The following is a 16,386-nucleotide window of genomic DNA, read 5'->3' on the forward strand; positions in this document are numbered from 1 at the left end:
GCCTGACATGTTCCCCAGCCTCACATAAACAAAAACCCCGGAGGCTACAGAAATTATTGTTCAGCCTAAATGTGAGGTGGGCCTTGGCTTCTTTGAGCTTCTGTAGAGTCTAGGCCCTGAGTCTTTCTCCTTGCCCAAGATCTGCTTGTCTAACCCATCATGGGCCAGATGGGAAATACGAACTACGCAGCCTCCTGACTGCCTGACTCAGTCCCAATCTTCTCTCCTTGGCCAATGACCTGTTTCCCACCTACCCACGCTCACTGTGTATGAACCTGGGAGCTCTCTCTGCCCCATGGCTTGATTTGACGGTTCCTGACTCCAGACCACAAGGCCTCTCTTCACACGACCCCCCAACTTGATGTCCTTACCTTCACTATGTACATCCCGAGCCTCAGCCAATCCCAGAATACCCTGCCACACCTTGGCACATACAATTCTCTCAGCCCAAAAGGGCCTTTTCCCTTCTCTATTATGCAAGCTCCCATTCATCCTTCAAAACCCACCACCTATTACCCCTTCTCTGTGATCCACACAGAATTAACTGCTCTCTTACATGTGACCACACAGTCCATCATCTGTCACTACCCTGGATGACTCATGAACCCCATAGCACTAAGCATCTGGGGCCAGTAAACAGGCAGTAATCCTCTGCAGCTTTAGTACCCCATGCAAGACAGGTCAGAGAAGGTGGCAGGAAGTGATCACTAAATAGACGAACCATGGGCAGGACAGGACTGGGAACAGGCTGGGAACGCACCGTGTTTTGGGTCCAGCTGTCCCCTGTACAGGTCTTGTTATCTGAATGCTGGGCATTTAATTCTTCTTCCTCCATTAGCAGGTACAGCTCCTTCATGCTATTTACCTACATTCAACGGAGGGTAGAAGGATATCATGCTTGGGAGTCTCACCGTCGGGGGAAGGGATTCAGGCTAGTGGCCCAGATAGAAAGGGTCTTACACAGTCAGGTAGGAAGAAAGAAGGGGGGTTTATGGTTCAGGATGAACTACTCTAGTTCAACACTGATTTCCCGAATTTTAACTTTGGCTATTGCTCACCACCTAGGCCTAAGAGCACACAGCTGGAAATGCAGGCCGTTGTGGCCTTCTCTACCACTTCTTCTGGCTCAGGGGCCGTGAGGCATCTCTGAGAGCTACTCAGAATTAACCATGTTGTCAGGCTGGGTCAAGGTAGGCCCTGTGGGTGCAATAAAAGGACCATGGGCACCCCCATAATTATAGATAAAGGCAACCAAAGGTTTGGGTGGACAGAGGGAGCCATCCTGGTTTGCTGTGGATGGATTTGGGGCAGAAGTCCAGAGCCAGCCAAGGAGACCAGGGTACTAGGTTCAGGATGGGAATGACGCAGAAGGAAGCCAGCTTCTGACTGGGGTGCTCACCCATCATTCATTCATGTATTCACTCACTGATTCGACAAATATTTATTGAATACCTATCATGCGCCAGGCCCTTTGTTCAGAGCTGGGAATATATCAGTGAGCAAGACAGACAAAAGCCCTTTCATTTCCAGTAGCAGGAAATCAAACAAATAAGTGAAATGTATGAATGTCATTAAATGTTTGGAATGTCACATGGAGATATGCCATGGAGAAAGAGAACAAGCAAAGGATTTGGGATGTGGTGCGTGTGGGTGGTCAAGGAGGGCCTTAGAGAGATGTGGATATTTGGGCAACGCCCCGAAGGAGGTAAAAGAATAAGCCACGTGAACACCTGCAGGTTAGGAATTCTAGGGAAAGGGCACAGCAAATGTAAAGGCCCTGAGGTGGGAACACGTTTGTTTGAGGGAAGCAAGAGAGGCAAGGAGGAAGTGAGAGAGGTACAGGGAACAAGGCTGGCTGACCAGGCCAGGGACTTGTAGGGACTTTGGCTTCTGCTCTGGGTAAAATGGGAGCCAGGGGAGGACTGTGAGCTGAGCAGTGATGCCAACCTGACTTTCAGTTTCATGAGATCACTGCAGCAACAGAACCCCATATCACAAAACTGCAGGGGATGCCATCCACATGGAATATATGCCACCTGAATGCAAGATGCTCAGCTCGTATCCTTCTAAATGCAAGACACTTGGTGGAAGACTGCAAGGGCAGAAGCAGGGAAACCAGGTAGGAGGCTGCAGTGACAATCCAGGCAAGAAGTGACGGTGGCTCAGCTGGGAGGGATGGGAGGGAGGGTAGAGTGGCTGGGCCAGACTCTAAATAAATAGATTCTGGATAGATTCACAATGTGCAAGAAAGGCCATTTAAGCCATGTGCCTGGGTAAGCTCCCCAAGGGAGTAAGTGTAGGTAAGGGAGAGATGCGACCCAAGGGCGGAGCCTTAGAGACTCTGACATTAAGAGAGGTCAGGGAGAAAAGAAGGGTCCAGCCAAGGAGATGGAGAAGGAACAACCAGTGAGTGAGGTGGAAGGAAACCCAAGAGAGTGTGATGTCCTAGAAACCAAATGAAGAAGGGTTTCTAGTGTCAGGACAGGCACTGAGGCTTGCAAGTATGTGAGGGGGAGCAGGGCCTGCCTGAACAAACACCTTATTCTGTCGCTGGTCACGAGTATCTAAACATACAGACTTCGGTTGTCTGTATACACAGGTGCACGATTCTTTCTCTAAAATCCTTGGGGCTGGGTGTGCTTGGAATTCAGAATGAAAGGGGATTTAGAAAGAGAATGTGGTACCTACACTGTATATTATACAAATGAACTGCCCCAGCAGGGTCTGGTGTAAGACTCTATGCTCAAGCACACTGATGTTGCCTCTATAAACATATGAATATTACCATGAAATTGGATAAATAAAGGTTTTGCTGCCAAATGAATGTCAGGCCCATCTTTTCCCACTGAGTTCGATACAATAAAACATAGCTCTCAGAGCTTCTGGAGTTCAGAATTGAGGCAAGGAATCAACGATCTTTATCTAATGATAATTATCTCTGTATCATAGCATATCTGTAAAGATGAAATGCAATAATCCACCTAAAGTACTTAACACAGTACCCAGAACACCATACTCAATACCTGTGGGTTTTTATCATTCACATGTATAATTCTGCATTATACAGAATGGACATATATATTCTTTGAGGGTATGAATGCATATCAAGTTTATTATTTATATAGTTATATGCATATATTTATACATATTTCTACACATGCACTTCATATAATATTTATACATGTGTATATATCTATTTTTGCAATGTATATAGTTATGTTTGTACCTTTTTAAAAATTTTTTAATGTTTATTTTTGAGAGAGAGAGAGAGAAAGAGAGACAGAGTGAGTGGGGGAGGGGCAGAGAGAGAGGGAGACACAGAACTCGAAGTGGGCTCCAGGTTCTGTGCTATCAGCACAGAGTCAGATGTGGGGCTCGAACTCAGGAGCCGTGAGATCATGACCTGAGCCAAAGTTGGACGCTTAACTGACAGAGCCACCCAGGCTCCCCTAGTTATGTTTATATCTTATTAATTATGTCTATATCAGTAAATGTATGTATTTCTCTTAATTACAGGTACATAAATTATTTCATTTTCTATGCTTACCTTTTGAAAATTTTATTTCTCTTTTTATTTTTTAATGCTTATTTATTTATTTTGAGAGAGAGAACATGTGCGTGCAAGCAGGGGGGAGCGGCAGAGAGAGAGAATCCCAAGCAGGCTCTACGCTATCAATACAGAGCCTGATGCGGGGGCTCAATCTCATGCACTGTGAGATCATGACCTGAGCCAAAACCAAGAATCGGACACTCAACCGACTGAGCCACCCAGGCGCCCCACATTATTATGTTTTTTCTAAAGTAAGTTTCTGTTTCTCTTTGTTAGTCTAGCACATGGAAATGACTAGAAAGATTTTTACCAAATATGGAGGATTTGCCTGAGACAAACTGACTTAAAATATAGGCTGTGTGGCCTCCAATTCATTTTGTAGGGTGTGGGGGAACATCTAACTCAGCAGCCAAAACTGGGCTTCAGATAAAATCAATATGGTGGTTAAAAATAAGTCAATATGGACATGCCTGGGTGGCTCCGTTGGTTAAGTGTCTGGCCTCAGCTCAGGTCATGATCTCGCAGTTCTGAGTTTGAGCCCCATATCAGGCTCTGTGCTGACAGCTCAGAGTCTGGAGCCTGCTTCTGATTCTGTGTCTCCCTCGCTCTCTGCCCCCACCCCCATTTGCGCTTGCGCGCTCTCTCTCTCTCTCTCTCTCAAAAATAAACATTAAAAAAAAAAAGCCAACATGGTGGTTCCTAAAAATATTATAAACAGAACTACCGTATGAACCAACAACAATCCCATTTCTGGGTACATATCCAAAGGAAATGAAATATGGATCTCAAAGAGAAATCTATACTCTTAGGTTCATTGCAGCATTATTCACAATAGCCAAGATACAGAAAAAACATAAGTGTTCACAAATGAATGGATAAAGAAAACGTGTGTGTGTGTGTGTGTGTGTGTGTGTGTGTGTGTGTGTATACACACAATAGAATATTATTCAGCCATAAGAGAGGAAAATTTTGCCATTTTTGAAAACATGGATGGATCTAGTGGACATTATGCTAAGTGAAATAAGTCAGATACAGAAAGATAAATACTGCAAGATCTCACTTAAATGTGGAATGGAAGAAAAGCCAAACTCATACAAGCAGCAAGCAGAATAGTAGTTGCCAAGGGAAGGGAAGTGGGTGGATGGGGAGATGTTGGTCAAAAGGTACAAAGTTTCAGGGGTGCCTAGGTGGCTCAGCTGATTAAGCGTCCCACTTCAGCTCAGGTCATGATCTCATGGTTCGTGGGTTTCAGCCCTGCATCGAGCTCAGGGCTGACAGCTCAGAGCCTGGAGCCTGCTTCAGATTCTGTCTCTCCCTCTGTCTCTGCCCCTCTCCTGCTCATACTCTATCTCTCTGTCTCTCTCAAAAATAAATAAACATTTAAAAAAAAGGTACAAAGTTTCAGTTATGCAGGATGAATAAGTTCTGGAGATCTATGTACAGCATGATGACTACAGTTAACGATACTGTATTGTATAACGGTACTGTATTGTACTAAGAGAGCATTTAAGTGTTCTCACCATAAAAAAAAAAAAAGAAGAAAGGAAAGAAAGTATAACTATGTGAAGTGATATGGGCATGTTAGTTAGCTTGACTGAGGTGATCATGTTATGATGTATACATATATCAAAACATTAAGTTGTACACCTTATATATATACAACTTCTATGTGTCAATTATACCTTAATAAAGTTGAACAAAATGTGGTTTATACATATGTACAATGGAATATTATTCAGCCTTAAGAAGAAAGGACATTCTGCAATATGCTACAGTGTGGATGAACCTTGAGGATGTTATGCTCAGTGAACTAAGCCAGCCATAAAAAGACAAAAACTGCATGCTTCCTCTTGAGATACTTAGTGGACAAAATCACAGGGACAGAAAGTAGAATGGTGGCTGCCAGGGACCAGGGGAGAGGGTTATAGGGAACGCTTGTCTAAAATGTGTAGGATTTCAGTTGTGCCAAATGAAAAGAGTTCTGGAACAGGAGGGAGTCTTTTGGGGCACTGGAAATGTGCTCTGTGTGATCTGGGTAGGGGCTATACAGCTGTATACAACAAAACTTCATCAGCTATACACTTAAGATGTGTGCAATATATACAATATGTGCAGTAGATACTATATTTGCATATAATACAATAGTAGCGAAACTAGATTATTAAATTTACCTAGATCTTGTTGCCTGCTAAAGACTGTGAGGTTTGTTGGGGTGCCTGGGTGGCTCAGTCAGATGAGCATCCGACTCTTGATTTTGGCTCAGGTCATGATCTCACAGTGTGGGATCGAGCTCCGTGTTGGGCTCTGTGCTAACAATATGGAGCCTGCTTGGGATTCTCTCTCTCTCTCCCTCTCTCTCGGCCCCTCCTCTGCTCATGTTCTCTCTCTCTCTTTCTTTCCTCTCTCAAAATAAACAAACATTAAAAGAAAGAAATAAAGACTCTGAGGTTTCTTAAAAAGGGAAATGGACAAATATTAAAGAGGTGTTAGAGATCTACCAGCCCCCAAAGAGACTTTCTCCTGGTGAGGCAGGACCAAGTCTGTCTTCACCACAATATCCCCAGCACCTGCCACAGGACCCAGTATAGGGCTGGCTCTCAACAAGCAGATGCTGAATGAGGGTATGAATGCAGAGATGGAAGCCTGAAAGCTGATGGCTTGTAGATGAGCCTCAGGGCCGTGTCATTGCCAGCTGGGTGTCCCTCTAGACCTATCTTCCCCATCCTACCCCTGCTCTAGTCCCAGTCCCAGGGGAACCATACATACCTCAAGGAAGTCATCCCCCTCACTGGGTAAAATCTTGCCCTGCCGCCAACGCTTGAGGAACCACCTGAGCTTCATGAAGAGCAGCAGAAAGTTGTGCTTGAATTGTTGGGACTCCTGCACCAGCATGTTCTTCTCCTGGCTCCAGAATTTCTGCTCCAGCCTCCGCTGGAGGCTCAGACTCTGCAGCTCGAACTCCCGTCTCAGGAGTGCCCTCTGCTGGTCCTCCTTCAGCTGGGAGAGGGGCGAGAGCATGAGCACCCCACGGCTGTCTTCCCAGCTCTGCCCCATCCCATTCCAGGCCTCAGATAAAGACAGAGAGCAAACTTTGGGAGGTGCCTGTTGGTGATCCCTGGTAGGGGCTCCACCACTATCAGCTCATTCTGTTAAGATAAACCCCAGAGAAGAGAAACTCAAAAGCAGCAGCAATCACAGTTACAGATCAGTGAGAAGCGAGATTAGAACCCAACTCTGTCTCACTATAAAAGCCATGACATCACATAATGAGCACATATTGGCTGCCAAAGTTTTATGGGAACTCTTCACATTTAATGAGGAACCCGGGCAGGTTAACCTCGATGGCAGGAAGAGGTGACCCATGTGGAACACAAAGGGCATGCCGGGAGTGAGAATATGCAACTCCCCAGGAAGGAATGCAAGGTCATGACTGAGAGCGGGCAGAGACCTGGATTAGAATCTCGCCCTGGGAACGCACTGCAGCTCCCTGGTCATCAGTCTCCTCATCTGTAAAATTGGGACACCTCATGGGGGAAATCCTAAGGATTAAAGGACATAATGTGTGAAAAGAGCATTGCATGGACCTGACATACAGTAAGGGCTTATACATTTCTATTAAGCTTTCTATTAGCTTTCTATTAGCAAGACTATCTGCCTTAATTACCAGCCAGACCTACGACCTTTCTGCCACAGGTTTTTGGCTCTGCTGGGGGCAGTATTTCATAGTTGGGAAACTGAGGCCCAGAGAGGAGACAGGATTGGCCTGAGGTCACACAGGCCACCAATGACAAGCCCAGGATTCCAGCCCAGTACAGCTCAATCAAGTACAGCGAGGGCTGGACTCAGGTTTCCCCGATACCCTTGTCTTCTGAAGACCCGTGGAGCCCTAAGGTTTCTGCCTTCAGTTCAGAGAAGAGAAGGAGGAGTTGGTGCAGGGGGCCGGGGGCACTGGACGTCACCCACCTGGACCATTTTCTGGTTGAAGTTGTCGGCCTCCTCCTTCCGTAGCTGCCGCTCCTGGGAGAGCTGCTCTTGCAGGCCCCGGAGGCTGTCATGGGCCTCAGCCAACACCAGCTGCAGCTCCTTGATCTGGGGTAGGGGTGAGGGACACAGAGGGAGACAGAAGGAGGGGGACAGAAGCTGCGGTCAGAGAACGAGAGTTAAGCGGGACCTGAGCTGACCATTGAGCACGAATCAGGCACAATGGCTGTCCCTACTGCAGGAGACTGTCATAAAGATCAAACAAAAGAGTGCACATCATTCTAGCTATTATTATAATTTCACCTTGATAATTTCTCTCTTCAAAATGCATTTGAGGAAAATATACTGAGAAAGCTAAGCCTGATTCACAAAAATGTTCGCTGTCTCATTGTTTATAATTGCAAAAATTTAGAAACAACTCGGATAAGGGGATTAATATGTGTGGTTAATAGGTCTATACACATGTAAAAATCTAATCAACTGTACACGTAAGGATACTGTCCTTTATTGTAGGTACATTAGTATGTTATACTTCAATAAAAAGTCAAAAAGATAGATATATACCTCCACAGAAAAACAGGAAGGACACGGACACACATACCCAATGTGAACAGTGGTTAACCAAGTGACAATCTTGGGATCCTGACTTCTCTTAAATCTTTATGCAATGCTGCTTAGGGATTTTGCTATAGTTATTCATTGCTTGTAATGACTATGTAATAAAATCTTAGGAAAAAGACAGTAAAACTCTACATTTTGAGGGGAAATTGTGTTTATAAGTATTTGTTTAAAAAAATTTTTTTTAATGTCTATCTTTATTTTTGACACAGAGAGAGACAGAGCATGAGCAGGGGAGGGGCAGAGAGAGAGGGAGACACAGAATCTGAAGCAGGCTCCAGCCTCTGAGCTGTCAGCACAGAGCCTGACGCAGGGCTCGAACTCGTTAACCATGAGATCACGACCCGAGCCGAAGTCGGACGCTCAACCGACTGAGCCACCCAGGTGCCCCTGTTTATAAGTATTTGTAGCTAAACAGGCAAAACTAATCTATTCTGTTAGAAGTCAGGATGGGGACTAGATGGGGACTAGATGGGGACCAGAAAGGAGGCTTCAGGGACAGGTCATGCTCTACTTATTAATCTGCTCGCTGATGACATAGAAGTGTTCAGTCTGTGGAAGTTATTTGAGCCGTCCACTTGCAATACATGTGCTTTTCAAAAAATAACAAAAAAACGAAGAACAAAACAATACATATGCTTTTCTGTATGTATGTTATACGTCAATTTAAAATATTTTTTAATTTTTTTAATGTTTATTTTTGAGAGAGAGACAGAGTGCTAGTGGGGGAGGAGCACAGAAAGGGAGACACAGGGGGCACCTGGGTGGCTCAGTCAGTTGAACATCCGACTTCAGCTCAGGTCATGATCTCGTGGCTTGTGGGTTCAAGCTCCACATCGGGCTCTATGCTGACAGCTCAGATAGCTCAGAGCCTGAAGCTTGCTTTGGATTCTGTGTCTCCCTCTCTCTCTGCCCCTCCCCCACTCATTCTCTGTCTCTCTCTTCTCAAAAATAATAAATAAAAGGGGCGCCTGGGTGGCTCAGTTGGTTAAGCAGCCGACTTCGGCTCAGGTCATGATCTCGTGGTCCGTGAGTTTGAGCCCCACGTCGGGCTCTGTGCTGACCACCCAGAGCCTGGAGCCTGGAGCCTGTTTCAGATTCTGTGTCTCCCTCTCTCTGACCCTCCCCCACTCATTCTCTGTCTCTCTCTTCTCAAAAATAATAAATAAAAGGGGCGCCTGGGTGGCTCAGTCGGTTAAATGGCCAACTTCGGCTCAGGTCATGATCTCGCGGTCCGTGAGTTTGAGCCCCACGTCGGGCTCTGTGCTGACCACCCAGAGCCTGGAGCCTGTTTCAGATTCTGTGTCTCCCTCTCTCTGACCCTCCCCCGTTCATGCTCTGTCTCTCTCTGTCTCAAAAATAAATAAATGTTAAAAAAATTTTTTTTTTAAATAATAAATTAAAAAAAAAAAAGGGAGACACAGAATCTGAAGCAGGCTCCAGGCTCCAAGCTGTCAGCACTGAGCCCAAATGGAGCTCAAACCCACAAACTATGAGATCATGACCTCAGCCAAAGTTGGACACTTAACTGACTGGGCTACCCAGGCGCCCCCAAAAAAATTTTAAGTATTTCTCATAACAGAGGGAAATGTTATGCTGTCATGTTAAGCAGGAAAAAAAAAAAGGAAGGTCATCTGTCACTCATTCCCAGGCATGGCAAGATGTCCCTCTGTAAAATAAAAAACATTTATTATCCAGCCAATAACATGGAAATTTGGCAATGGAAGGCACTCTGATTCAAGGTATACCTTGTACGTCTATTTGATATTGAAGATCCTTGCAGGGCTGGATACTACCTGCAGTCTCTAGTGTTCTCCTTGAACTCAATGCCTAACACAGTGCCTGGAAAATTGTAACTGCTCAGTAAAAAGTGGTTGAGTGAAACAATAATCCAATGCATGCAGGTGAGTTGGCTTATCTCCTTTCCTCAGAAAATTAAAACTGAGTATCTCATGTTTTATTTTGTTTTTTTCCCCTTTTGCCATGGCTGCTTGGAAGCTCAGAGAACCACTTAGAGAGTTTGATCCATCAACTTCAAGGGAGCTTCTCCCCCTGGGCAGTTGCAGACTGGCCTTCCTGGGACTACAAAATTGCCTTCCCAAGAATGTTCACAAGAAAAGGGTTCTTAGTTTGGGGAACACACAGGGTTCTCCATGGCTCAGGAATCTCAAGGAGGCTCCATCCCATCCACAGAAGACTTTTCTTGCTTCAGGTTCATTAGGAAGCGCTGGGGGAGACTCAGTAGGCTTGAGAGGGGCTCAGAACTACCAGGAATTCCTCAAGGACCAGGGAATCCTAGAAATTCTACAGCCATCACCCACTCTAATCCTTGCATGTTACAAAGGGGAAGATACAGGCAGAGAATGGGAACATGCCCAAGGCCACAAAGCCACCATACTGGTGGGTCCCCTGAGGTCCTGAGATGTATCATCTTCTTCCTCCTCCTCCTGTTCACCTAATAGGGACCAGATTTAAGGCTTTTCATGTTTTTAATCCTTTCAACAGCCCTATGAGGGATCACCTTTATTTTGAAGGTAAGAAAACTGAGGATCGGAGAGGTAAAGTGACTTATCTGCAATCTGACAGCCAGTATATAGCAGATCCACGATTTGAACCCAGTCAGCCTGACTGTAAAGATTGCTGCCTTCCTGCTAAAGAAATGAGTGGTTTCACTAAATGACATAAATTACTAAATTCCCAGTGAAATTTAGTATAGGAAAATAAAATCAATTTCTTCAAAGGAGTTTATAAGCTTTCTTTTGTCGGGCCAAGAGGATGGCCCCAACTTCCTTGTCTCCCTTTTAGCACTTGCTGCCTGGAAGCTTAGAACCAAATGGAATACACAAATACCACATCATCACCAGCTAAGCTTCTCCATGGATTGCTCAGCTTTGGGGAGGCCCCCGCCACTCTCCTCCTGCCCTCCCCCTTGCTTGATCAGGCCTAGGCCCACCTCAGAGGCGTAGGAATCATTGTCTTCAGCTCGGTAAGGCCTGAAGCTCCGGCTGGGGTCGGGCTTGGAGTCCAAGTCACCACTGCGGAAGGGCTCTCGTATCCTGGGCTCCCATTCTGGCAGGTCCCTGAAGTCAGGAGGCTGCACCCAGAGGCACAGGCAGAAGAGACCAGAGGTAACAATGGGGAGGGGCCCAAGGGGTGCCAGAAGCAGCCCCCACCCCAGGCCCCTGGGCTATAATAAGAGACTCTGACCACCCACCAGAGGGCGAGGGCCTCAGTGGATTCAGCTCTGCAGCCCAGACCCAGCCCTGCAACCACTCAGCGAGTCTGTCGAAAGGATGAATGAGTAGCTAAGTGGTAGTGGTTAGTGCAAACACTGATCCTGCGAATGTCTGTCTTGTGCACTAACCTTTTTTTTTTAATAATTTTTTAATGTTTATTTATTTTTGAGAGAGAAAAACAGACCGTGAGCAAGGGAGGGGCAGAGAGAGAGGGAGACACAGAATCTGAAGCAGGCTCCAGCCTCTGAGCTGTTAGCACACAACCCGATGCAGGCCTCGAACTCACAAACCGTGAGATCATGACCTGAGCTGAAGTGGGACGCTTAACCGACTAAGCCACCCAGGCGCCCCTCTTGTGCACAAACTTTCTCAGCCAGCCTCAACTGTCCTAACATATGTGTGGCCCTAGCTCATTCCTACCTCAAGAAGAACCAAGAGGGAGACCTGACAGGGGGGAGTCTGCTTGCTTTAAAAAGCCAGATCAAGGGGCGCCTGGGTGGCTCAGTCGGTTAATCGTCCAACTTTGGCTCTGGTCATGATCTTGCGGTTCTGAGTTGGAGCCCCGCATCGGACTCTGTGCTGACAGCTCAGAGCCTGGAGCCTGCTTCGGATTCTGTGTCTCCCTCTCTCTCTGTCCCTCTCCTGCTGGTGTTCTGTCTCTCTCTCTCAATAATAAATAACATTAAAAAAAAAAAAAAAAAAAAGCCAGATCAAGCCAGATCAACAGGGCATGGATTAAAGAAATTCTGGCACAACTACACTGTGTAGTCGTCAAAAAGAAAGAGCCAAATCTCTGTACAGACATGGGAACACCCCTTCCATTGCTCTCAGGATGAAAACGCTCCCTGTAACCCAGACTCTCTCCTTTTCTTTGTCCTTGCGCACACGCTGCTCCTCCTTGCTATGATGCCTTCACACAGGCTGTTCCTTCTTCTTAGAACACTCTTCCCCAGTAATCTACCCATCTGATCTCGGCTCAGATTGAGGTCTTCCATGCCCCAGAGTCTAGGTCACATTCACTGGCAGGATATTTTGATTAACATCTTTCTTCCCCACTAGATGACAGAAGCTGGGGAGCAGGAATCATGTCTGTTTTTGTTTACCAGGGCACCTCCAGCTCTGATCACTGATCACAAAAAGTATATGAATAGTAAATACAACATCATAAGTACATGAACCACTAGCTACATTACATAAGAAAAATCAATTGTGTGGTCAAAGTACGTATCACATAAGACAATTTGGGTGAAAGATAAATATATGAGAGAATGCACAAAGATTTAAAAGGGCATGCCTTGATAATGAAATGGTCTAGGTCTGTCCTACTTGAGCTACTGAGCACTTGACATGTGGCTACTGAGACCAATGAAATGAATTTTCAACTGCATGAAATTTTTATTAATTTAAATTTAAGTAGCCACATGTGGCTAGTGGCCTCTGTCCTGGACAGGACTGGGACAGCACTGCTCCAGACCATTAATAGTGGTACCTATAGGCAGCAAGGAGGAGGCTTTCCTCTTTTTACCAGGCACTTCTAAAATCCTTTGTTTGTTTGTTTATTTGCTTGCTTGCTTCTTAATACGTGTTTTAAAATCAAAATTGCAAAAGAAATAACACAAGAACAAAGGGCAACCTGGCAAAAAAAAGGGGGGGGACTCGAAATCAACCCCTATATCTATCAATGGTAAATGACTAAGTGAATTGGGGCATATTCACTCAATGAGATCGTGTCCAGTAACGAGAACGAACAAATTATTACTACATGAGACAAGAAACAAAACACTGAGGAAAGAAGCCAGGCATAAAGGAGTATGTGTTATATGATTCAGTTTATATAAAGTCCAAAGACAGACAAAGTGAATGAGGAGAGGGGTCTCCCTTGGGAATGGGGATAGTGGCTGGAAGGGGACGTGAGGAGGGGCTTCTGGGGTGCTGGTCACATTCTAGTTCTTGTTCTGGGTGATGATTACTCAAGTGTGTTCATCTTGGGGAAATTCATTAAGCTGTACACTTATGCCTTGTGTCCCTCTCTGTCCTACAGATGATTCAGTAGACAGTTTATAACAAAAAAATAATAGGGGCATCTTTTTTGTGACTGGGACATCTTACCTGGAAGTCTGAGCCAAGGTCTTTGGCCAAAAGAATCTCCTTGGAGGACCCCTGGGAACCCAAGGCAGGCAGCGACGAGAAGGGTTCTGGCTGCTCCTTGGCAGAGCTCCCGAGGACAGTGTCCGCCTTCCGGGTGAAGGCATTGAGCTCCTGCTGGAGCATGGTCAGCCGCACCAGGATGGCATGGATGAGTTTGGTGTCCCTGGGACCCTCGCTGTTGTCGGGGGCCTCGTGCAGCCGAAAGTCAGTGCACTCGTTGTCCAGATACAGGCGGAGGCCGGCCGAGAAGCCATTGGCATCGGCCACCAGGACATCGATGGCCTTGCTGACCAGGGCGGCCTGCTCCCTCAGCCCAGGCAGCACCTCGGCCTCCCTGGCTCTGCAGAACCGGGCAGCATGGGGGCCGTGGGCCTCGCCAAGAGCAGCGGGCACACATTGGGCAGAGTCCCCGGCCTCGGCGTCCGTCTCCAGCATTGGCCGTGTGCTCTGGCAGGAGGCAAGGTCACAGCGCTGGAGGTTGGAGAGCAGCACCCGGTTCTCATACTGTAGCTTCTTGACCTTGCCGCTGAGCTCACCGATCTGCAGCTTGGCAGCCGCCAGCTCCTCCTGCGAGGGCTCACTGAGCACGGAGCAGCTGTCCTCTGACAGCGTCACATCCAGCTCGTGCTCTGAGCGGTACTTGGCCAGCTCGGCCAGCAGCAGCTTGTTCTGGTCCTCCAGCTCAGCTGAGGAGCGTCGGAGCAGCTCCGCCTCCTCCTCCACAAACTGCAGGTGTCGCCGCAGCTCCGCCAGGCTTTCCCCGCACTCGCCGCCGCCCAGCGCCGAGAAGGCCAGGCGCGCCTCGGAGCCTCCGCAGCCGCCGCCGTGGTCCTTCATGTCGTCCATCTCCGCCCGCAGGCCTCGGTTTTCCACCTCCAGCTCCACGATGCGGCGGCTCAGCAGGTTGGCTTCCTCCTCCACCAGCTTCAGGTGCACCTTCAGCTCGGTCTCCCGAGAGTGGGGCGCGTCGGCCAGCTCCTCGGCAGACAGGGCACTGTCCAGATCACCGTAGAGCGAGCGGTATTTGAGGAGCTCCTCCTTCATGCTGTCGTTCTCCTTGGCTAGCTTGGTGAGCTTCTTGCACATGAGGGCTGACTCCTCCTTTGCAAAGTGCAGCTGGCACTTCAGGTCCGCACTGTCCTCCTGGGGCCCGATGGGCACGGGGACAGACATGACCCAGGAAGGTTAGTGTTGTGAGGCTCAGTACCAGCCACAGCACTTCGGGGAGCACCAACTATGTGCCAGGGACACGGGAATGAATCAGACAAGGCCCTGACTCTCAAGGAGCAGGAGTCCAGAGGGGAAGTAGAGAAGGAGATCTTGACACTGCAGCAAAGATGGAGCACCACACAGCCTGGAGAGTCTAGGAGGGCTTCCTGGAGTAGGCGGCATCCTGCCAGGCAATGGTTGCTACTACTACTACTACCATTACTACTATAGTTTCCTCATCTGTAAAATAGGGCAATAACACTCCCTTCCACACAGAGGCATGGAGCAGATTAAATGAGATAATGCATGAAAAGTGCCTGGCACCCTTATAATCCAGGACCATTAGAGGCTAAGTGTATTCTATGTCTGACCTATGCTACACGTAGCACTTTATCTATCTGCCCGTGTGAGAACCATGGGCTCAGGGCATGGTTTTGGGAAGTGAAATGGGCATCAAAGCTAAGAAAGTGATAAAGAGGAGGGCAGGGTAGAGGCTGGGGAAGGGTGGGCACCTCTAGGGACTCCCCCGGCAATTTGGAATTAGGCCTCGGACCTTCAGATTAAAACCTGCCTGCGGGGGCTGCGATGGGGGCTGTGGGAGCTTCCGGAAAATACCTGCACCGAAGGCTTCTTGTCTGTCTTCCCCAGAGAGCGAGTTCCTCTTTTCTTCAAGGAATGCTAGAAAGCAATTGGAAAAAAAAAAAAAGAGAGAACAAAAAACCTGAAATTTCATGTGGTTGATGTGCATCAAAGAGTAGCCACGGGGCCTAGGGTTCCACTGAGGGACCCCCTCCCTGCCCAGCCCAGCCCAGCCATGTCCAGGCCTTCACCAGTACCAACCACCAAGCCAGGGGGGCCCTCAAGACCACCCAGTGGGCCTGAAGTGCTTGAGGAGATGACTCTGATCACACCTGCCCACTTTCTCCCCTTTCTCCCACCCCTCCATTATGATCCAGTTGGCCTGGGCCAAGACCCAGAAATCCGGGTTTCCATTCTTTGTCTCTCTCATTCATTCACCAAAGATTTCCTGAGTACCTATCACGTGCCAGGTACAGCTAGGCATAGAGTACACAGCAGTGACCAAGTCGGACAGGGTACTTGGGGGGCCTGCTGTGGTGTTCCACTCAGATCCCACCTCCTTGAACTGGGGCACTTGTTCTCCCAACTAAGACCTCAAAGCTTAGTCCCCTCCCAGTGATGCCATTGGCTGAGGGAAGCCACCTCCTCCAAGGTCATGTGCCCTCCCTGGAGGGAGCCCACTTGCAATGACTGGTCCATAGCCTCCTGCCTCAACTCAGAATAACTCTAAATAGCCATCGGAGCTCCAGAGCTCCCCCATGAGATTGGCCAAGGCCATTGGTGTGAATGCCTGAAACTCCTTGGTGGTGTTATCTCCAAGGGGACTCTTCCAATAAGCACGAAAATCTCCACTTCAGGGTCCATCCTGTCCTCATGGACTTTAATTCAGAGTGCATACTAACAAAAAAATGCATATAGGTAAAACATCATGATTACCTGGGAGGCCTAGCAGTCCCTTGGTAAGGGACTGCTCAATTTTTACAATTAAATTGTAACTTTTCACGTAAAATTACACTGTAATAATCATAATTCAAAAATCAAGAACTGGTAGGGTGAAAATAAACT

General features: G+C 47.4%; 1 protein-coding gene across 2 annotated transcripts in view; it reads right to left on the minus strand.

Moving 5' to 3' along the window:
• Positions 1 to 16,386, minus strand: part of MTCL2 (microtubule crosslinking factor 2) — a 71,468-nt gene that overhangs the window by 17,513 nt on the left and 37,569 nt on the right. The window contains exons 4-9 of one of the 2 annotated variants that reach the window (XM_060617246.3): positions 15,358 to 15,420; positions 13,495 to 14,676; positions 11,103 to 11,243; positions 7,514 to 7,639; positions 6,317 to 6,547; positions 761 to 865 (exon numbers count right to left, since the gene is read on the minus strand). In XM_060617246.3, the coding sequence (XP_060473229.3) occupies positions 761 to 865; positions 6,317 to 6,547; positions 7,514 to 7,639; positions 11,103 to 11,243; positions 13,495 to 14,676; positions 15,358 to 15,420 (1,848 nt within the window). The remainder of the gene's footprint in view (positions 1 to 760; positions 866 to 6,316; positions 6,548 to 7,513; positions 7,640 to 11,102; positions 11,244 to 13,494; positions 14,677 to 15,357; positions 15,421 to 16,386) is intronic. The other variant, XM_060617257.3, reaches the window with a different exon arrangement.

Source organism: Panthera onca, chromosome A3 (genome assembly GCF_046562875.1).
Source record: "Panthera onca isolate mPanOnc1 chromosome A3, mPanOnc1 haplotype 2, whole genome shotgun sequence".
NCBI lineage: Eukaryota > Metazoa > Chordata > Mammalia > Carnivora > Felidae > Panthera > Panthera onca.